General features: G+C 52.8%; 1 protein-coding gene across 1 annotated transcript in view; it reads right to left on the bottom strand.

The window, feature by feature from the left end:
• CFAP46 (cilia and flagella associated protein 46) overlaps positions 1-23,056 on the bottom strand; it is an 89,495-nt gene that overhangs the window by 32,583 nt on the left and 33,856 nt on the right. Inside the window, 12 exon segments of the mRNA XM_074338661.1 lie at positions 109-241; positions 920-1,018; positions 1,568-1,599; positions 6,731-6,880; positions 7,757-7,894; positions 8,804-9,006; positions 10,054-10,213; positions 13,766-13,949; positions 14,301-14,439; positions 15,621-15,705; positions 20,572-20,734; positions 21,090-21,221. Coding sequence (XP_074194762.1) covers positions 109-241; positions 920-1,018; positions 1,568-1,599; positions 6,731-6,880; positions 7,757-7,894; positions 8,804-9,006; positions 10,054-10,213; positions 13,766-13,949; positions 14,301-14,439; positions 15,621-15,705; positions 20,572-20,734; positions 21,090-21,221 — 1,618 coding nt within the window.

The raw sequence follows: 23,056 nt of genomic DNA, 5'->3' as shown, positions 1-23,056 counted from the left end.
CACAGCAGGCCGTTAAGATGCGCCCTGGCTCACGGGCCCCAGCTGCTGTCCTGTCACCGCCTTGCCCCCCAACCCTGGGACCGAGGTGCTCTGGCAAAGAGAGGGTACCTTGTCTTTTGCTACCAGAACCTTCGTCCCTGTGGGCTGGACGGCAGTCGTGGGCTCATTCAGCGTTGGCAGACTTTCTTCTAACTGTGGTTCCCTATTCTTCTCCTTTTTCAAGGCAATTTCTTTTCTGCAGCTAACATAAGTGAAAAGCAATATACTGAAGAAGAAATACAGTGGCCAAGAAAATACACAAACGTGTTCAATTTCATCGGTAATTGGAGACCTGCAATTCAAACGGCTGCAAGAGGGCACTACACTGCCCCCTCGCCCCCGCCACGTGTTGACCAAGATTAAAACTGCAGCACCCCTGACGCCCGCGGTCACTCTCCCCACCAGACTCCAGACTCACGCATCCGGCCACGGCTTTGGCCCCCTGACCTCGATGCTTCACATGCTTCTGTCCAGGGCTCCGCCGCATCGAGAGGCCAAAGTGCCCATGGCGGCTTCACTCCTGGGGTCCTGCCTCCCTCCATCTTCAGTGCCTGCTTCCCTTACCTCGCGGCTCCACCCACCCCTGCAAATTCTCTGTCCTGTCTCCCCTCCACTCGCACGGTCCAGCCCAGAGAGGTCGCACAACAGGAGGGTCAGTAAGTAATTAACTGCCCCCAGGCACAGCCCCCACACTGACATCATGCACTGCCTCCTGGGCCAGGGTCCTCCCAACACCCCACTGTCTGGCCGCGGTGAGAGATGGGGCCTGGGGCGTGGAGGGGACACGGCCGAGAGCCGGGCCACATGGCCATTTGCTCCTTCTGTCCAGGCGAGCCCGGACCTGTGCACTGAGTCACGGGGAAGCTCGCAGCCAATGTACCTCGCCTGCTCTGTGTCACCGATGTAGGCTTGTCCAACTACTTCTTCATGGAAAGCAGCTGCTTCTCTCAACTTCAAGTCAGAGCAAACCAGGGCAAGTCTAGGAGGGGCACAGAAAGGGCATCAAGGCCGTCACACAGGCTGCACTGGGCTCAATGCAATGGATAAAAATTGGTCAATGAAGAAAGAAATGCATAATTTGATGATATTTTCAATAATTTTTAAAGCTAGGCAAAACTACTAGGGAAAAATAACAGGTGGCCCTATCAAACTTCTGAGAGACGAAAACAAGTGTTCGCTCAGGTATCTGACTCATGCATGTTCTTAACCTCAAAGTCACCATGAAGGTCGAGAGGGCGGGCAGGGCTCTGACCGCCTGAGACTGCTGTGGAACGATTCAAAACGTGCTTTAGTACAGCTGACCACAGCGTGACACCAGGTTCAGCGCAAAGCACCGCCATGGACGTCTCCATACCTCCCAAAGTGACTACCTCGTCACATCTCGGCCCCTCTGCCACCGTGAATGGTGCACAGTATGACTGACAGGCTGCCCTGCGCTGCTCACTGGGAAAGAACTGGAAGCTCACAGCAAAGGCGCACACACACTACCAAGACTCGACACTCCCTGGGGTGAAACAGGCCCACTGACCGGAGGTGGTCCAGGTAATACAGGCTGTACGTCTGCACAAACACAGCAGACATGGGCGGTCACGAGAGGCAGGCCAGGCTCTCCAGAGGCCTCGCCTTCAGGGCCAAGCCCAGAGCCTGGCACAGGGTGTTTAACCAGTTTGTGAATGAATGAATGAATGAATGAATGAAGTGCCTCTTCCTTCTCCTTCATGAATGCCTTTCATTTTGTCCTGTGCAACCACCTGTAAGTGCCAGCACTCCTGTATAACGATCCCACGAGAAACAGTCCATTTACGTAGTCAAGGTTATGTGTGTTTTTTCATTTTCCACCTAAAACTACTGATCCATTAAAAACAGAACTTTTTTATGTATACACACAACTTCTTTAAAATGTAATAGAGAGTAGAACTAATACTTCTTATAATGTCAGGCTACATTTGATAAAATAATTATTCTTCAGTGAAAAATTAGAAAAGTGGGATAAACTATTTTAAAAATCTGCTTAAAAGCACTGTGGACGAAAAAGGGACCATATATACTAAACCTGACGAGCTCAGAGGAGCCCTGCGTGGTGAACCCTACAAACTCAGACACTGAAAAGAACCACACAGGATGGTCTGAATGTAAAAATTCCTAACTGAAAATGAGTCATGGCCGGTAGTGGCGTCCTGGGCCTGTGGCTTCCTTGACAAAGGTCAGTCTTTACCTTTGAAACTGTCTGCTGTCTTTATGCATCTAAGGTAACAGACCCTTGGAATGTCAGAGTAATGTCCTTTTCCAGAATCCTCAGGGCACAGCCACTGAGACCACAGAACCCCTCACTGTTGTCTTGTTCCCCGAAACCGTCACAATGTGCTTAAATGTTCATGACTAACTATCCTGCACCCACCTATGTAAAATGTACGAGTCTCTCTGTTTCACTTTTTATCCAACCCCAGGGATTCCCCCACTTTGTTTTCTCCCACCCCCTTAACCTCTCCATGGGTTTCATGTAACCCCCCCCCACCCTACGTCTCCTCCTTTGTGCTAATGTATAAAATAAGCTGCAAAACTGCCGTTCTCGGGAGCGTTTTCTCAGTCTGTTGAGAGCTTGCTCCCGGCAGTGTCAAGAGCTTGGCTTAAATAAACTCATGAAACTTCTCAGTTTGGACGTTTCTTAACGTCAACAGCCCTGAAGACGGCTGCACCTTCGGTGTAAGAGGCAGCCGCTCAGGGGCCCGAGCCGGGGGCATCTGGGTGGCCAGGAAAGTGTGGGGTTTGGTTCTTTGAGGACCAATAATTGATGAGTACTGGCGAGGCTAATCAACACAGAGGGGTGGGAAGAGACATGGAAACGTCTCCAGACCCTAACACACTGAAAGATCATGAGAGGACACTAAGGACGACATTATGCCAAAAATGCTACATTTTACATTAAATGGAATCATCCTAGAAAAAACACAATCCACCAAAATCATCATAAGAACAGAAACTGAAGAGTTCTGTAACTATTAAATTAATTGGATCCATAATTTTGAATCTTCCCAAATAGAAGATCCAGGCCCAGAAGGGAATTCATTCAAACACTAAGTTAGAAATAACAACAAATCTTATGCAAATTCTTCACAAGAACAGTAAAAAAAAGGGGGGGTGAGAGGGAAACAGTTCCTAATTGACTAAAAGGTCAGTGTGATGCTGTGACATAACGAGAAACAAAAATTCGTCCCATTCCTGGCACCCAGCCCCTAACACCCTGGTAATTTTGTTTTTCCTAAGCCCCTGCCAAGCACACCTGAGTTTATGCTAATGAGGTGACTCTTGCATGGGGGGGTGGGGACGACACTGGAGGCCAGAGGAACCAGCCAGGAGATCAGCGGGTTGGACCTTCCAACTGACCCCCGACAAGGCCAGGGGAGGGGAGGCGCTGGGGGGGTGGGGGACTCCTCACCAGCAGCCAAGGACTCCATCAGCCGCACCTACCTGATGGGGCCTCCACAGGCGCCCCACAGGAAGGGCTTGGGGCTTCTGGCTTGGTGGACAACCCACAGCGGGAGGGGGCGCCCCCAGCTCCACCGGGAGAGAAGCCCCTGCACTCGGGACCCTCCCAGACCTCATCCCGCAGGCCTCGTCATCTGGCCGCTCACCTGTGCCCTTTGTAATAAACCGGTCATCTAGTAGGTGAGTTTCCTGAGTTCTGTGAGCCGTTACAGCAAATGATCGAACCTGAGGGGAGTGTGGGAACCCCCGATTTATAGCTGGCTGGCCAGGACTTGTGAGTGGAGTGTGCGGTGGGAGCCGTCTCGGGGGGGCAAGCCCCTTCCTTCCCCGTGGGGCCTGTGCTACCTCGGGGCAGCCGGTGTCAGGGCTGAGGGGGGCTGTGGGCCACCAGCTGGTGTCACAGACAGCCGGACAGCGGGGTGCTGGTGTGGAAAACCCACACATCTGGCGCCACACGTGCTGGGAGCAGAGAACAGTTCAGAATCGACGCGACTTTTTACCAAATCCTGACAAGCACGTAGTGTGAAGATGAAACACCGGTGTTCCTCCTGAGCACAGAAGCAAACTCCAAAACAAGACATCAGCCACATACAGTGAATGATACTCTCAACCAGAGTGGATTTAAAAAACATCAATGTGATTAAAAGAATGAAAGAGAAAAAACACTATCATTTGAATAGATGGAGAAAAATACTTGATAAAAAACCTATAGCCATTCACGATTCAAAGTAGCAAATAGAAGTAAAGGAACTTCCCTAATCAATAAGCAGGACCCATAAGAAGCTACGACGAACATCACTTACACTTACTAGGGAGGTGCGGGACGTCTCCCGCCAAGATGGGGAGCTATGCAGAGACTCGTGCAAGCACCGTGTTTGTTCATAGCGCTGGGGCTCCTAGCCAGGAGTGCAAGGCCAGGTGAAGAAACGAAACACGTGACAGTTGGAAATCGTAAAATAAAAGACTGTTTGCAGATGAAATGGTTGTCTACACACAAAATCCGAAAGAATCTACAGATAAACTACCAAAACTATTAAGAGGTTAACAAAATTGATAGATGCAAGGCTAAGATGGAAACAATTCCATTTCTCTATTTCATCTGGAGTTTAAAAATGGAACCCAAAAGCCAACTTATAATGGCATCAAAAATATCAAATACATAGAAATAAATCTCAGGGCTGCATAAGCTGTACGCAGAAAACTCACATCCATCCTCAAGAGGCCAGAGAAGAGCTAAGTCCCTGGGAGCCTGGTCACGGGAGAGTCAAGCTGTCCCCTCAGTCTAGGGACTGTATGACCATAACCCAAACCCCTCAGGCTTAAAGGACTCTGACCCATGGTTCTAAGGCAGTGTGGCTACACGCGGGGCGCAGAAGGGCTGCAAGGCCCCGAGGAGTCGGGGGGACATCTCCACCCAGCAGTCCTGGTCTGAGGCTCAGTGACCAACAGGGAGACGTGGCTGCACACGTGGCAGCACCAGGAAGGTGGGCAGGTGGCTTTTCGGCAGACAGCGTCAGGACACACAGACCCCCAGGTCGCGGGGCAGTGCCGACCCCCACCTCACAGCACCTCACACACACCAGCTCCAGGGACTGCATCTGAGTCCAACGTGAAAGACCAGAAGGCTTTTGGGGAAACACTGAGAGAATATCGTCACGACCTTTGGGGAGAGAAGCTTTTTCTTCACACAGAACACTGAAAAGCGTTAGTCACAAAGGAAAAAGATTAATAATTTTTGTGACATTAAAGCTAGGCATCTCTGTTCATGAGAAGACCTCAGAAAGTCAAGGCACAGGGTGGGTGGTGATCTGCTATCATCAACTGTCAAGCTGTTGTTTCCAAAATCAAGAATTCCCTCCACCAACAAGGAGAAGACAGAGCTTCACCGCATGTGGGCACTGCGTTGGGCAGGCGGTCACAAGACCACACCCACGTGACAACAGGCACTGAGAGGTGTCTGACCTCGAGTCCAGCTGAGCCGCAGTGAGACGTCACCACACGTCCACCAAGTGGCCAAAGTCACGGCAAACCGCATGGGTCCGTCGAGGACGTGGCAGTGGGAACTTTGCCCACTGAAGTGGGAGGAACCTGACAGCCACTTTCAAGACAGCTCGGCCCCAACACACATCACAGCTGGAGAGCCACGAATTCCAGACGGCTGTGTCCTCCAGACATGTATGTGCACACGGGTTCCCCCGCGGCCTCACCTGTGACAGCCACAACTGGGGACTCAACACTGTCCCTCAACAGTAGACGGAGAAACCAATGATGGTCTCGTTGGGCAGTAGGCAGCTCCACAGCAGTGACTACGCACAAGTGACAGAGCCACAAATGAGCACAGACGACAGCCACCAGCGCGACCGTGAGGAAAGGGAGCCAGACACAAAGGCCGTGGGCTGAAGGGCCCCGTTTCTTAGAGCAATGGCAGAGTGTGGACGGCTGGTGCGACCCCAGGACTGGGTTTGTGCCCTTATGTGGCAAGAGGGACTCGGCAAGTGTGACTGGGACACTGAGCCGGGGGCAGCGTCCTGGATGACCCAAGCCGCCCTAAGTGTAACCCACGGGTCCTTAGAAGAGGGAAGCAGAAGGACACAGAAGAGGAAGAGGAGGCCATGTGATGACAGGCAGACCTTGGGGTGACACAGCCACAAGCCCAGGAGCACCTGGAGCCCCAGGAGCTGGAAGAGGCGGGAAGGAGCCTCCATTGGAACCTCAGAGGGGGTGTGGCCCTGCAATGCCTGGATTGTGGCACCATGACACTGACTTTGGATTTCTGGCTGTGAGAACGCATTTCTGCTATTTTAACAACGCGGTCTGTGGTGACTTGTTACAGCAGCCACAGGAAGGACCCTAGCACACAAGTAAATTTTCCTGTTTAGGGCTGTCACTTGGGTGGTGCGTACCCGGGGAAGAGAGGGCTGTGCTTCCCACAGAGGCTGGCAGTTGCTGGGGAGAGAGTATGGCTGGGGGCTGGGAAGGGGCTTGTGGGGGTCCTGAGGCTGACGGTGCCCTGCCTCCGCCTGGGCGCTGATTCACAAGTGTTCCCTTTGTGACACTCAGCAAGCGGAACCCCTTTATGTGCTTCTCTTTCTGGGTTTTTTCACACGGAAACGGTGGCTGTAGCCACAATGGAGGAGACAGGCCCCAGGGAATGCAGGCGGTCGCGTGTTCCCGCGGCCGCGGACCATCCCGCCAGGTGACTCACCGGCCTCTGGATGCTGGATGGGTTAACGGTGAACTCACTCCTGTTTTGTCTGAACACAGCCATCACCTCTTCCGGGCAAGAATAGGAGGCCCATTCTGCCACGCTCGCCGGTAAAGCCCCCAGTTCTGTGCCGGGAACCGGGGTTGGACACTGAAAAGCAGGGTCGTTGCTTTGCTTTAGAAAGTACAGCTGCAAGGGCAGAGGCGGCCAGCTGGAGCCGACAGGTGGGGAGTGTGGGTGGCAACGCCTCTGTGCTCTCCCAGGGCCCCTGGCACATGGCGCCCTCCCTGTGACCCAGACCTGGAGCCACATCCGACTTCTGGCCTCACTTCTGAGAGAGCACAACTGATGCTTCAGTCCCTGCACAGCTCGAGTCCCCCCGGGGGCGCCCCAGGCCCACAGCCCAGCCCCAGCCCCAGCACACGTCCACTCTCAGTAAACATAGCGGCGAGCTCGGCGCCAGCACGAGCTCTGGAGGGCAACACACACAGGACAGCTGGAGGACAGGCTGCAGGGACACAGGCATGCGGACATGCAAATGCTTCAGAGTGGGAGGGCGGGTGTGCAGGACAGGCCCGTCTGACGCAGACCCCTGCTGCTCCGGAGGGAAAGCAGCCCCTCCCGCCCCACATACCCAGGACCCGGATGTGCCTGGGGATGGCGGGCAGGCATTTGTCTGGTGACTTGCTACGGCACAAGATAACCGCCAGGGAGAAGCCAAACACCCCGGTACCCTGCTACCAACCCTGTGTGTGTGCGTGTGTATGTGTGTGTGTGTGTGTGTGAGAGCATGTGCGTGAGCATGTGTGTGAGCATGTACATGTGAGCTTGTGTGCGAGCATGTGTGTGTGCAGGTGTATATGTGTGCGCATGTGTGTGAGCGTGTGTGTGCATGTGACGGGGGGGGACAGAGAAGCCCCTGCCTCCACTTCACAGAGGGGACTGAGCACAGCGGTCGGCCCAGCCCAGCCGCCCCGGGGCCTCGCCCTCGCTGCCCCGCCTGCGCCGCCGGGAGAGGTGAGCCACCTGCTTCGGTTCTTTGCTCTTCTCTCTGTCCTTGTCCTTCCCTCTCTCCTTCTCTTTTTTAGGCAACAATACATTTGAACTAGCTGCTACTGTAATTCTACTTTCTGAAATGGATTTTCCTGCAGTTAATAAAGAAACCTGAGAAAAACGAGATACAAATTTGCAACGTTAAGTAAACAGAGCACATCCCCACCTTCCTCACACGGATTTGAGGGGTGGGTCAGTGACCCCAAGACTCAGTGGCAACTTCATGTCCATCCGTCTGCCGTGGCCACGCCAGTGAGCCAGCCGAGCAGAGGTGGCTGCAGCGTCCCTGGGCAGTAGGATACCTGGAGGCCATCGCAGCCTATGCACACGGGGTTGCCCCGTCCAGACTTGGGCTGGCAGAGGCACAGGGTGAGGCTGACCCTCAAAGAGGGCTGCAGAGTGAGTTTATGGTCTCTAATCAAGAACGCACTTGAATAACCTCCAGCATTCCTCCTAAAAGAATCCCTTCTCCCTGCTGTCAAAGGTGACAGCCCTGTTGTCCTAGGGGCTGGGGCAAGCTTGTCCTCAGAAGAAAGGCCTGTCCTGACAGACTCTGTCCTACTGGGGGCACTGCCCACAGGAGGTCCCCAAGAACAAGAGGCCACCAACAGCTTCCTAGGCCCCCCCCCACCCATGCAGAGGTGGTGGGGAAGGGGGCAGCGAGGAAGCCATGCAGGGGGCAGGGGTGGGGGAGAAGATTCTGGAAACCTGGCAGCGGGGCTGCCGATGGTCAGGAAGACACAGGCTTCGGCCGATGGTCCACTCCACACACAGCAGTGCCGGCAACCTTGGCGGGTGATTCTGGGGGTGGGTTTCAGAGAGCGGGGGTGCTGGAGGGAACGGCACAGGGAGGTGGCAGGGGCAGGGCCCTTGCTGATGGGAATAAAGTGAGAGGGCAGGGCTGCCATGAGAGGCACTGCTCACATCTCAGAAGTCTTCAACCTTTGAACACAGTGACACTGAGCCCAGAGTCTGGTCCCAGGAAGAGCTGAGGGCCTGGGAAGGGCCGTGGGGCCTCACCTGCCAGATGCGCCTGAGGAACGCGTAGGCCATGAGACAGTGGTCCTGGTAGCTGGCCGCGCCTGGGGACGTCATCAGGGCCAGCAGGATGTAAACACGGGCCAGAGCTTCCAACTGCCTCACATTTCGCAGCTTCTCCAAGGAGACTGTCCCCATGTCCTCGGACACGGGACTCTCTGGGGCGAGTGTGGGCGAGTGCCCCCCTGCAACATAGGGTGACCGCAGACTCAGGAGTCCAGGGGCCTTGGCCACTTCCTCTCTGCCCTCGTCCCAGGCCCTCAGGGTCAGAGGGCAGTGGTCCGTTCACTGCCCGCTGCCCGTCTCAGGCCCAGTGGTGGGGCTAGGAAGCTCACAGGCATCCTGTGGCTCTAGGGTCTACTTGTGGGGTTGGGAGCAATGGACCCCCTCCCCACATCACCTTAGTTGGTCTGAGCTGCTGTCTGGACCTGCACAGGTGGGGGTTGGGCTCCAGTACATGCAGACAGGACAGGGCTGCCCCTTTTGTGGCCCTGCATCCGCAGAGCCCTGTGCACGGCAGGCTGGAAGAGAGGCCCCACTGGATGGTGCAGCTGCCACAAGGCCTCCCTGGGCCCAGCGCGGTCCTGGGGGCCGTCCCCTTTCTGGGGCAGGAGCTCTCTCGCTGGAGGCCGCACCTAGAAGCGGCCAGTACCATGCAATCCGTGGTGACGTCGGGTCTGCAGGAAGCTTAGCTGAGCTTCCGAGAGCCCCTCTCCTGTCTCCTTAGTCTGTGCTCCCCACAGAGCAGGCTCATGTGCCTGGAGTCACCTCTGGGTCCCCAACCCCAGCCCAGCAGAGGTCCCCTCACCCCCAAGAAGGGTGACTGGTTACTCTGAAATGCTGCTCCCAGCAGGACGGGTCCTGAGTCCCTGACCTGCCCAGCCCTCCACATGGAGCACCCCTGGCTTCTAACCCCCAGGTCTGGCGACAGTGTGGCTGGCCATGCTCCCCGCCTCACCAGCACCCGGCTCAGCCTGAACCCCACTTCTCAGGCCTGCACACGCTGCTGGCCAAGGCCAGGGAGGTGAGCTTTGGGGGAGAGCTGAGACTACCATGCTTCAGAAGTCCTGTGGCCTTGGAGGGTGGCCTGGGGCTGGCTCCAGGTCACGTCTGTTGGAACGTGCCTTCCTTTCATCACCGAAATGCCCACTCTCTGAACCAGAGCGAATACGACTCTGGGGCCACCTGTGCCCAGGAGCCAACAGTGGTGGTCCCCAGCTGCGTCGCCTCACCTCCTGGCTCAGGTGTGGCCCTGGCGGCTTTCATCCCTAGCAGGATGTCGATCGCCCAGTTCAGGTGAAAGGCCACATCGTCGATGGGGAACTGTCTGTGGTACAGCCACTCGCTGAACTCCACGATGTAGTCAACTTTCTGCCACTCGCTCTCTGGCTTCTGTGGGCCCCACAGGAAAGGTGGTAAGCATGCTGCACGGACCAGACCTAGTGCTGAAGACACGATCTACAGCACGCAGCAGTTTGATTCGTTTGCTTTCTAGAAGCAAACGGGTTTGTCCTCACCCCGTATTCCTCCTAACCAGGCCCCTCACAGGGGACTTCAGCTGCTGTCTAGGCTCGCTGGGACCTGCCAGGCGTACGTAAAGGGCCAGTCTTCACAGGCAGCGTGTAGCGAGACCGAAGCTTTGCGAAGTCTTTGCAGGCCTTCTGCCCCCTGTGGACCCCCACCGGCCTGCCTTGTCCTCATGACTGCACGTGTCCTGCCTGCCTCCTGGAGCAGGACCCCCCTGCCTCACCGGCCTCGCGTGGCTCTCTGCCGTCACTCCACCCTCTGCCCTGTTTCCTCCAGTGTGCACTGAAAGGTGCACGTGAGGCTTCAGCTGGATGGTTGTGCGGTTAACCGAGCTCTGCAGGGCAGGGGACAAGCTGCTCTGTCCAGCGTGCAGCGCCCACCCCACCCCACCCCCGCCCTCACTGTCCAGTGTCGTCACCGCTGGTCAATGATTGCTGCACAACGGAATGAGGCCGCTGCTCCCCACCTCACAGAGCAGAGCCAGCCCAGCACCCCACACACTCTGTCCTGCACCTCACACCCGGGCCAGTGGGGGGCAGAGCCACCATCCGCAGGGTGGGGAAGGCAGGAAGGAGCAGCAGCGTGTGAAGGAGCACAAGTCTGATTCTGGAAGCACGAGGACAGGCTGCAGGCGGCAGGACCCGCAAGATCAGGCTGGAGGGACAGCTGGGCTGGAGACACAGCGGTGAGGAAAATCAGCTGGAGGTGGCATTTAGCTCAGGACACTGACAGATCAGCAGCGGTGGGGAGAAGATGCAGGAGGGACCCCAATAGGTGGGGGGACCTTAGTCAAGTGAAGGAAGTACATCAGCGTGGAGGGAAGGGTCAGATGCCCTGTTGGGGGCGGGGGGATGGGGAGGGGCAGCGGGGGCCTCAGAACGACTGTGGTACTCGGTGGCCTTGACAACAGATTGCAAGAGGGTGACGGGGTGAGAGCTCAGCGGAGGGTCTAGGAGAAAAGGACGGTCTTCAACAGGTGGTGCTGGGAATGGAGGAGGGCCCTACCTCATGCCAAGTACAGAAATTAACTCAAAATGGATCGAAGACTTAAATGTACGAGCTCACACTATGCAACTCTCGGGAGAAAACATAGCAGTGAATCTTGGTGACCTTCGATTATGCAGATAGAGTCCCATAAGCACAAGTATCAAGAAAAGAAACAGATAAATTGGTCAAAACTAAACGTTTGTGCTATAAATTACATCAACAAGAAGGTAACAAAGTGGCTGAAAAGACAGCCCAGAGAATGAGAGAAAGTGTTAACAAATCATGTATCTGATACCGGACTTGTGTCCAGATACGTAATGAACTCTGTGATAAAGGACAAATAACCAAATTTAAAACTGAGCAAAATCTGAGTAGACATTTTTTGAAAGGGCCTATATAAGTTGCTGGTGAAAACACGAAAACAGGCTCCCCATCAGTCACATGGGAAAGCCGGTGACGCCACCAGGAGACAGCACTCGGCAGCTGGGACAGCGAGAACCAGTCAGAGAATAAAGGGCATGAGGGCTGTGGGGGTGTGGAATGGGCAGTGGCTGCAGGGAACAACCTGGCGGTCCCTCAGAGTCAACACAGGGTCACCATGTGAGCCAGCAGTTCCCCCCCACCCCAACGTCTATGTCCAAGGGAAGTGTAAACACATGTTCCTGCAAAACCTTGTGTGGTGACAGCCACGTCACAACACTGTGGCCAAGGCAGCCCCCACCGATGGCCGTGGTCCCGTCAGATCAGAGGAGCAGGACAAGTCCTGCCACCTAGTGACATCAACACATGACTCGTGTGTGTGCGGTGCTGGTGTGAACACACCTACTGCACTGCCCGTCGTGTGACGTGCACCACCTACCACCAGGCGCAGTGCATGACACTTGATGATAAACGAGCATGTCACTGGTTTATGTGTTTCTGTAGTTTCTTCGCTATCTTACAACGTCCTCTCTCTTCTTATGAGAAAAACAACATGCCACTCATACACACGTCGTGTCTACTTCGTGCCTCGATGGCATTACTTTCTCTTGTGCAGATTTAATGTCATGCCGTTTTGCACAGTGACGTGCTGTACAGGCCGTAGCCCAGGAACAGCGGGCTGTGCCATACGGCCCAGGTACGTGGTGTGGGCTGTGCCGTCTACGTTTGTGTCCGTGCCTCTGTGATGTTCGCACGACAACAAAATCGGCCCACGACGCATTTCTCAGAACGTGTCCCCATCCGTAAGCAGCACGCGACTGCACACAAATGTTTAGAGCAGCGCTATTCACAATAGCTAAGAAACAGAAACAACAAAAGTGCCCAACAGAATGCCTGTCCACACAGTGGGGTCTGCTCGCCAGAAAAAGGAGTGAAGCAGACACGGCTACAGCACGATGAGCCCGGAAAACTCTAAGCTAATGAAAGAAGCCAGATGCAAAGGACACATCTTACCTGATTCCATTCGTGTGAAATGTGCAGAACAGACAGACCCACAGAGACAGACAAGGAGTTGGTGACTCCCTGCAGTCGGGGTGGGGGGTGGGGGTAAGCGCTAAAGGTCCTGGGTGTTTGCGGGGCGATGAGAGGTTCTAAAATTGGTGGTACAGCCCTCTGAATTTACTAAAACACACCGTTACCCTCAGAAAAAGGAAACAACAGAAGGGACTTGGGATCAGCAGGGCGGTCGTCACAAGGAGCCTGCTGCAAACTCCAGAGCAGACCTGGTCGCTTTCCCTGGTGGAGGCAGGGCCCACCTGGCCAGACCTTTGCCAAGGGAGGAGTTGGCCTTGGGTTCCAGGACCAAGGCACAGGGGCGCCCACGGCCCCTTGTTGGGGACCCAGACCTCTGTGGTGGCCACTTGGCGTTGGCCACACAGCACATGGCAGAGCCTCTGTTTGAACTCAGAGCACCTTCCTGGCCAGAGATGTTACCGCTTCCCAAGGGACAACCCCAGCCCCTGGAGCACACTAAAACCTCACGCAGGACCTGCTCCATGGGGGTGGGGGTGGGGGGCATTGTGTCCAACAGAGAACCTTCCAGGCTTCAGCACGGTGCCTGTTTTGGGACGCCTTTAGTCCCCACAATTCAGGGCCTCCTTTGACCCGAGGCAAGTTCCACATTCTGCTGCCTCAAATCTTTGGTGCCACCCACCCTGAACCTCAAGGTGACATCCAGATGAGTGTCTGCCTTGGCTTTCTGGGGTGAACAATGTCCCAAGACCCCGACTCCCAGGAGGCTGCAGGCCTCGGCCCCTCCCTTTCGGTGGGCTTCACGCCCTCTCCCCGAGCCCCGTGCTGTGACATGAGTGCCGGCTCCCACACACGGGACGTCACCGTCCCTGCTGGGAAAGGGTGCTGCAAGGCTGCTGCCCTTGCCACCTCACGACCCTCCCGGATGCGTCCCACGCCACCCCCCGGGGTCACCCCTGCACGTGGCCAGAGCCCCACCTGTAAGGCCTGAATCGCATGGTGATAGCAGGTCAGCTCCCCGGAGAGGTCCTTGGAGCTCCAGGCCAGGCGCTGCCACGTGCGCGCCAAATAGTCCTCACTCTCGTCTTTGAATTTCTGTATCTCCATCATGAAATTCTGGCCTAGTTTGGCCTTCACAATAACCATGTGTTTGAAAATCAAGCTACAGAAAAGCAAAAGAGGAATTCATTCGAGTCAAATAAGAAATTTAAATACATACAATACGTCCAAACTACGGTATTTGTCCATTTTCCTACACACCAAGACAAAACAAAAAGGAACCTGAGTGACTCGGGCTTTCTGTGTTGTGTCCTACTTTAAAATGTTACCTCTTCACTTACTATTGGTGTGTGTGCCCTTCAAGCCTACCCTCCCGGGCTGAGTTCCGAGTGTTGGGGGGTCCCCCCCAGGTGGAGTGGGTGGGCGGCAGTGTGAGTGGGCGGGGCCAGGCGGGTGGGCGGGGCCCGGCGGGTGGGCGGGGCCCGGCGGGTGGGCGGGGCCCGGCGGTACCTACAGGCGGTGTACAGTCCGCGGCAGCACCTGCACCGCCTCGCCGAGCACCTTGAGGGCGCCCTCCCAGTCGCTGTGGTCGGCATGGCAGTGGAAGAGCACCCCGTAGAGCGCAGCCCGCAGTGTCAGGTCATCCTCGGCCTCTGTGGGGACAAGGGGTCAGGGTCCCAGGACGGGTTCCGCCTCCTCCCCACCCCGGAGGCCTCAAGCCCAGGGAGAGCGGTGCCGGTGCCGCAGGGAGCCGAGCTCCACTCCGGGGTGCACTGCCCCTGCCGCACGCAGACCCCCTCCTGACCCATGTGACTGTGCGTGCATTACCGAAATTAATCACTTAGCTGCCAAGTTTGAGGCACATGTTCCCCCAGTGTTTACTTTTTAATGTTATGCATTTTTTATTATCTGCATTGAATTCCAAGTATTTGCAAATTTGCTTCACTTTAACGTTTAGGAAACAATCTTTCCACAAGAATCTCTGCTATGTTCAATTCTACTTTCTGATTTGTTCCTAGAATTTGAATTTTAAAAGTGACACTATTTAGCCCACAGGATGTTCATTTCAGCGCGTGGACTGTGGTGTGGACTGGACTCCTGCGCCCTCCCCTTGCTCCCATCCTGGACCAGGCAGCCTGGCTCTTCTCCAGGGTCCATTCCTGCCATGTCTGGGACGCGCCAGGTCCCACACGGCTGCCACCGACATCTCTCTCTTTGCTGCAGCAGTAAACCATTTCAACAGCTGGGGTTTAGTACCCAATATTTACACATGGTTGTCTTTCTGTTTATGTAAAATCAAGTTTCTCTCTCCAAATAAAACTGTGCGTCCTGGAGGGTGGGACACGGCCACGCAACATGCACAATCCCTAGCACACACTGGGGCGGTGAATTTTAGCCAATAGCAGTCATTTTTTCCCCTTAAATGTGGATTCTAAAATGTGGTTTTAACTGTTCTAAGATCAGTACTTCTCAGGAGTAAACCTCCACATCTTTGTGGACATAAACACGATTTGTCTGTCAGAATAACCCAGAGGCTAGATTTCCAGGTAGTTACTACAGGGCTGAGTATGCAGGCTCTGAGCCCAGGCAGCCTGGGAGCACCCGGTGATTCCTGGACAAGGGGACGTCTGGGCCCTGGTTTCTTTGGGTGACAATAGGGATCACACGGCGGTGCTCATGAGAGGCACTCACAGTGCCCATGACGCCCTGCACGCCAAGACATCACTTGCGGCTCCTGTCACGGCCACATGGGCTTTGCACAGGGTGCAGGGATCTAAAGCCCCAAGTCCTGCCTTGCTGTGTGCCTGTGGCCTTGTCTGTCGCGTCTACAAACCTGGGAGGAAAGATCCATCAGTCGTCCCTCCAATCTGGAAGTCCGCTGTCGGCCAATGGTGCAGAAGCTGCACGTTTCCTTTTTCCTAAAGTAGAAATGAGCAGTGTGGATATCTGAAAGCTGCAATTTATTCTTTCACTATTTTGTTTTGCATTTGGCTCAGTAGCTAATTATAGAAATTGCAGCTAAATTCCCAAAATACTAAGTCACAAAAAGGGACATCACATTTCACCCATAAGAAACGGCTCTCACGTGCAAGGTCAGACACCTGAGAGCCCACAGACCAAACACAACTATAGCTTCTTCAATGGCAAAGCATCCAAGTCAGTTTGGTAGCTTTCCATCAGTGGAGTCAAAACCACCTTAGGAAAAACGTATGGGATGCAGCAAAAGCAGTGCTCGGAGGGAAGTGTATAGCTGTACACACCTGCACTGAAGAAGAAGAAAGATCTCAGATCAACAACCAGACTTTACACCTTAAGGAACTAGAAAAAGAACAAACTAAACCCAAAGCAGCAGAAAAAAGGAAATAATAAAAGTTAGAGCAGAGATAAAGAAAATATAGAACAGAAAAACAACAGAAAAAAAAATCAATGGAACAAAAACCTGGCTCTTTGAAAAGATCAGCAAAACTGACAAACTTTTAGCTAAACTGACAAAAGAGGAGAGAGAGAGAGAGAGAGAGAGAGAGAGAACTAAACTCAGAAACAAAAATGGGAACATTCTGACCAAGCTTAGAGGGACAAAAAGGATTGTAAGAGAATCGTATGACTGGCTGTGTGCCAACAAATTAGATAACGTACAAGAAATGAAAATATCCCAAAACACATAAATTGCCTAAGCCGACTCAAGAAGAAACAGAAAGTCACAAGAAACTTCTAACAAGTATGGAGCGAATCAGTAGTCAGAAATCGCCCAAAAAAGGAAAGTCCTGGACCAAATGGCTTCACCAGGGAGTTCCACCAAACATTTAAAGACTTGACATGATTCCTCTTCAGCTCTTGAAAAAAACTGAAGAGGAAGAAACTCTTCCTAACTCATTCTATGACACCAGCATCGCTTTGACAGCAAATCCAGACAAAGACAACACAAAGAAATAAAATTACAGGCCAATATCCTTTATGAACATAGACGCAAAAATCCTCAACAAATATTAGCAAATCAAATCCAACAGCATAATAAAAATATTATTCACCACGACCAAGTGGGATCTGTCCCAAGAATACAAGGGTGGTTCAACATAAGAAGATCCATCAACGTGATACATCACAGTAACAGAATGAAGGAAAAAACCTTCAACCTCTCAGTTGATCAAGAAAAAAAGGTATTTGACGGCCGGCTCAGTGGCCCGACTCCCACAAGGGATGGTGGGCTGTGCCCCCTGCAACTAGTAACAGCAACTGGACCTGGAGCTGAGCTGCGCCCTCCACAACTAAGACTGAAAGGACAACAACTTGAAGCTGAACGGCACCCTCCACAACTAAGATTGAAAGGACAACAACTTGACTTGGAAAAAAGGCCTGGAAGTACTCACTGTTCCCCAATAATAAAGTCCTGTTCCCCTTCCCCAATTAAAAAAAAACAACTATAGGAATAGTTCACAGAAGGAGCTGTGGAATATTTAAAAAAAAGGTATTTGACAAAATCCATAAGTCCTCGCCAGAGCCACTAGACAAGAAAAAGAAATAAAAGACATCCAAATTGGAAAGGAAGAGGTAAAACTGTTTCTGTTCACAAATGACATGATCCTACATATCGAAAATCCCAAGGACTCCACAAGAAACTTGAGCTAATAAATGAATTTGGCAAAGTGCAGAACACAAGACCAACATACAACAATCAGTTGTGTTTCCACGTGTCAGCAATGAACAATCCCAAAAGGAAATTAGGACAGTGCTGTGGACCTCTGTCCCCTGCCCCACTTCCTGTGTAGAAGCGCTAATGTCCAATGTGATGGTCCTTGGGGATGAGGCTTTTGGGAGGTGATTAGGGTTAGATGAGGCCATCAGGCTGGGGTCCTCATGATGGGATTCGTGTCCTTTAAGAAGAGACACCAGAGAGCTTGCTCCCTCTCTCCACACAGCCCATCACATGAGGACAGAGCCAGAAGGCAGATATCTGGAAGCTAGGACAAGGGCCTTTATCAGACCCTGACCATGCTGGCTCCCTGACCTTGGACTCCAGCCTCCAGAACTGTGAGAAATAAATTTCTGCTATTTAAGCCCCCAGTTCATGATATTTTGTTATGGCACCTGAGCTGACTAAGACAAAAGGCAATTCCATTTACAGTAGCACCTAAAAGCATTAACTACTTCCAAAGAGGTGAAAGGCATGTGTCGGAAACTATAAAATGCTGCTGAAAGAAATCAAAGAAGACCTAAATAAATGGGAGGACATCCCATGTCTGTGGAGAGGAACCCTGAACAATCCCTCTCAAAGTTACAGCAGCCTTTTTCAAAGAAATTAAAAAACCAATCCTCAGATTCATACAACATTGCAAGGAGACCAAGTAGTCAAAGCAATTTTTAAAATGAAGACTAAAGCTGGAGGATTCACAATTCCTGACTGAAATTTATTTCAGAGTGACAGTAACCAAGATAGTGTGGTGCAGGCGTAAGGACAGACATAGACGACAGAGGCCAGAAGAAACTCTTCCATCCATGGTGAGATGGTTTCTGACAAGGGAGCCAAGACCATCCTGTGGGGAAAGGACAGTCTCTTCAACCAGTGGTGCTGGGACAACCGGATGTCCCCATGCAGATGAATGAAACTGGACTCTGAGCTTACACCACATACTAAAGTTAACTCAAAATGGAAAAAAAGGTCTAAACATAAAAACTATAAAACTCTTAGAAGAAAACATTGGAAAAAATCTTAGTGCCACTGGATTTGGCCATGACTTCATAGCTATGACACCAAAAATACAGGCAACAAAAGAAAAGATCGTTGAATTTCATCAAAATTAAGAACTTTGTGCATCAAAGGACACTATGATGGGAGTGAAAAGGCGAATGGAAGAAAAATGTGCAGATCGTGCATCTGATAAGGAATTAATATCCAGAATATACAGAGAACTCTTATAATTAAACAACCAAACAAACCAGCTCAAAAATAGACGAAGGACTTTAAGAGACATTTCTCCAGAGAAAATATGCAGAGGCTGACAAGCATAGGACGAGAAGCTCCACATCATTGGTCACTATAGAAATGTAAGTGAAAACCACGTGATAACCACGGCACACCGACTAGAATGGCTACAAGCAAAAAACGGAAAATAACAAGTGCTGACAAGGATGTGTAGAACCTGGAGCACACAGAACTACCACATCACCCGCCAGTTCCATTCCTGGGCATTCACCCCAAAGGACTGGCCACAGGGACACACGGAGGCCTGCAGGCCTGTGTTCACATGGCATCAGTCACAACAGTCAAAGGGGGAAACAACCCTTGTCCAGCAACAGATGATTGGACACGCGTGGGCTCCACATGTACCATGGAGAACAGTCCAGCCACAGAAGGGACACTCTGACACATGCTACAACGTGGATGGACCTTAAAACATCGTGCTGAGTGAGATAAGGCAGACACAGAAGCACAGATCCCATAAGATCTCAATTATGTGGGGTCCCTAGAGGGGTCACATTCAGAGAGAGAGAGGAGAACAGATTGCACCAGGGGCTCATTACTGTTTAGTGAGGACAGAGTCTTTGTTGGGGATGATGAAAAGTTTTAGGTGTACGTAGTGGTGACGGCCACAAGACACTGTGAATATCATTAATGTCACTGAATTATACTTAACAGATAGTAAATTGATATTATATTATGTATATTGTACCAAAAATCTAAAAAACTCATTAGAAAGAACTGAACTTTTGGAAAGTTTTATAAATGTCTAGACCAGGGCTTGGCAAATTTTTTCTGTAAAGTGCCAAATAGTAAATACTTCTGGCTTTGCGGGGCACAAGCTCTCTGTCACAATGATTCTGCTGTGTAGCTAAGCCACACACAATATGTAAATGAATAGGCATGGCTGTGTTCCAATAAAACTTTATTTACAAAAATAGAAAGCGGGCTGGGTGGGGTTTGCCCACCCCTGGCCTAGACGACTAGAGGTTATAAATATCTTAAGAAAATTGGAAGCATCACCAATTCTTATATGAGACTATGATTTTCAGTTTTCTTTGCTGTCTCTTTAACAGCAGCTCCCCAGCCAGGGACAGCAGGGAAGGTCACACATGGCTACAGGCCCTCCTGGTCCCTGATCTCGCCCTGTCCTGGCCAGGCCTCCCACGGAGCATCTGAGGGTTTCACTGGGCCCTGTGCCCATCCCAAGAAGCCCAGTCCAGGGGCTCTGTCCTCAGCTCTCTGACCACAACCATCTCCCTGCCACAGTCTCTGACCTACAGACCTTCCCTTCAGAAGGGCCCTCCCAGGCTGACAGGAAAGGTGCTGGAGGCCCATGGGAGGCCAAGTCCTGACTGGGAAGCTGCAGGACCCACGCAGGACACGTGGTCAGCTGGCAGGCGGAGGGAGGGAGGCGCCGGGCACCCTGGGGTTGCCAGCCAGGGAAGTTCCGTCTACCAAGACCACTCTGGTGATGGGGTAGGCAGATGCCAGCCTGGCCCTGCTGTGGGTCTCTCCCAGTGGCTTCCGTGGTTTTCCTCAGCTGTCTGATTCTGGATCTGTCCCCCACCCTCCCTCTTCTCCCCTTCCCCTGGAGCTTTCCCGGAAGGGGTAGGGGTCTCCTGGAGGGGACACGGGGGTCAGAGCTAAGGCAGAGCTCAGCCATGAGCCATTGTCCTCCTATGTGAGCCATCATCCCCCTGTGTGAGCCATCGCCCCCTGTGTGAGCAGTCCCAGGGCTGCTCTCTCCTTGGGACCCTCGTCCACCTTTCTGGAGGAAGCACTTTAGAGGCACAATGGGACCTGGCATGCCCGCCCTTTGGCGCACCTGCTTTTTCGCTTCCATCTTGTTGATGACACTGATGACCCTCTGGATGGTGCCCTTGGACTGCCTCCTGCTCACGGCGGAGGACAGGAGCGGGAGGCAGGCGTTCCAGTAGTGCCGTGTGGCCAGCATCACCAGGCCACTGCTCCCTGCCATGCCCCCAAACCTGAAAGGCAGTTCCTGACCTAGAGGGCTGGCGACACCCAGCTGCCACAGCTACGCCTGCAGCTTCTGGGCTCACGAAGGTCAGGGTGAGGCTGGACCCGGTGCCAGCTGTGCAGGACAGCACCCTCATTCCTTGCCGCCCCCCACCCCCACCCAGCGCAGCTCCTCACAGCCCAGGACCCGGCCCAGCCACCCACCTGCCCACCAGTGTAGATGATGACCCTTGTCATGGGGTCACCGAGGGGCCGGCCTCGGTGACAGTCCCTCTGGGCATCACACTCTTCATTTCACGGCACCGCAGGGCCATTTATGTCCCGTGCACAGAGGGCCCCCCCAAACCGCGACACATGGCGCACCTCACGCCCTCTGTGAAGGCCTTGGCGGCCGCCAGGCGCAGCCACTTCCTGCCCTTCAGGTTCTCCATGAGGCTTATGCCCTGGACGCAGGCCGTGCTGCTCAGTACCTCTGCCACCAGCTGGGCCTGCACCCTGCAGAGAGAGATGCACCTTGGCACGCGGGCTGTGGGGAGCAAGCCCGGGATGTGCAGAGCAGCCTTGCCAAAGCGCCCGAGCCAGAGCTCCGGGCTGAGTGCAGTCAACCCACGGAACCGTGACCAGAAGCACCCCCTGCCATCTTAAATGGCTGATCTGGGTGTCTTGTTGTGCAGGCACCGCTGAGCAGAGCAGGCCTGTGCTGGGCAGCCCTCAGCATGGCCCAGCCCCCTGGGAGCACACGCGCTGCCTCAGCCCCACTCTGCCCCAGGCCTCAGTACCGGGCGGTTTCCACTCAGCCACCTTAAGGACGCCGAGCTACCCTGCTCCCTAGGTGTCATTAAGCCGTGGCAGGGCACAGAGGACACCACACACACTAAGACACCATCCCGACCCGCGCTGGCCAGGAGCGACCAGCTCGTCCCTGCCACTCAACTCAGGGCACTGATTTTATTCTAAGAGAAATACACTGGCTCCTGGGTTGCCCCCTGCACAGGCCCTGAAGCCACGAACCTGCCTACAGGAGCAGACAGCACACAAAAGGGAGAGCGGCTGACCCTCAGCCTGCAGGGCACAACAAGGCCGGTGGCGAGTCTGGCTGCCTGGGTACTGGCATCCCAGAAACCTGTTTATAATGCGGTTTGGGGACAGCACGCTTCAGCGTCAGCAGGTGGGACGCTGGCAGCATCACTCACAGCTGTGTAAACTCGTGAGTTTTCTGCTTACTCCATCCCATCAGTTACTGAAAGGAGTGTGAGATCTACAGCTGATACTGGGAATGTACTTAGCTTTTGCTTCTTAACTTTTGAAGCTCACTATGAAGTGTACACACATTTAGGATTTTTATATTTTCTTGCTGATTTAACCCTCGTACCACTACGCCTCTATCTCTCATCATACATCTTGGGTGTTTTAATATAGCCAGACCAGTGTTCTTATGACTAGTGTTTGCAGAGAACATCTTTCCCCACCCTTTCCCTTTTCACCTGTGTCTTTATATTTGAAGAGTTTCTCGTGAAAATAGCTTCTACTTGGGTCTTGGTTTCTGTATCCAGTAGGACAAACTCTGATTTTAACTGAAATGTTGGTTCATTTATATTTAATTTACATGGTCGGGGGTAAACCTACCACTTTGCTACTTGCCTTCCTTTTGTCCCATATGTTGTTCCTTTCCTCCCCTCTTTTGGATTAATTGAGCACTTTTTTAGTATTCCATTTGATCTCCTCTGCTGGGTTTTCAGTTATACCTTTTCGTTTTATTATTTTTTACTGTTGCCCTACAGATTACAACATACACCCCTAGCTAACCACAGGTTTCCTTGACTTATTTCATTTCACAGCTGATGTAAGAACAGAATTCTTCTATCCCCTTTCCATTCTGTGTTACCACTGTCACACATTTCCCTTCTACGTTTGTGAATAATCCCACAGTACAATGTGTTTCTGCTTTAAACAGGCAAATGTCTTCTAAAGAACCTGAGAACTGAAGGCAAACCTTTGTTCCTTTCCCACACATCTGCCATGCCGGGTGCTCCCTGGCACTTCATGAGCCGAGTGTCCCCCTGGAACCATCTCCTTCAGCCTTTCCTGTTCTGCAGGCCTTCTAGCAAGGCATTCTCTTAGCTTTACATCATCTTAAGATGTCTCGATTTTGCCTTCATTTTTTGCAGGCTATTTTTGATGGGTATAGAATTCTAGAATAACAGATTTTTTTCTTTTTTAACACTTAAACTGGTCTGTGTTGTTTCTGTTGAGAAGTCAGCAGGCCTGTCCTTGTCTCCCTGTCTGAAATGTGTGTTTGTCCCCAGGCTCTCCTGTCAGCCTTGGTCCAC

Source organism: Rhinolophus sinicus, linkage group LG07 (assembly GCF_036562045.2).
Source record: "Rhinolophus sinicus isolate RSC01 linkage group LG07, ASM3656204v1, whole genome shotgun sequence".
NCBI lineage: Eukaryota > Metazoa > Chordata > Mammalia > Chiroptera > Rhinolophidae > Rhinolophus > Rhinolophus sinicus.
The sequence above is the reverse complement of the archived record's forward strand: the minus strand, read 5'-3'. Positions and strand labels throughout refer to the sequence as shown.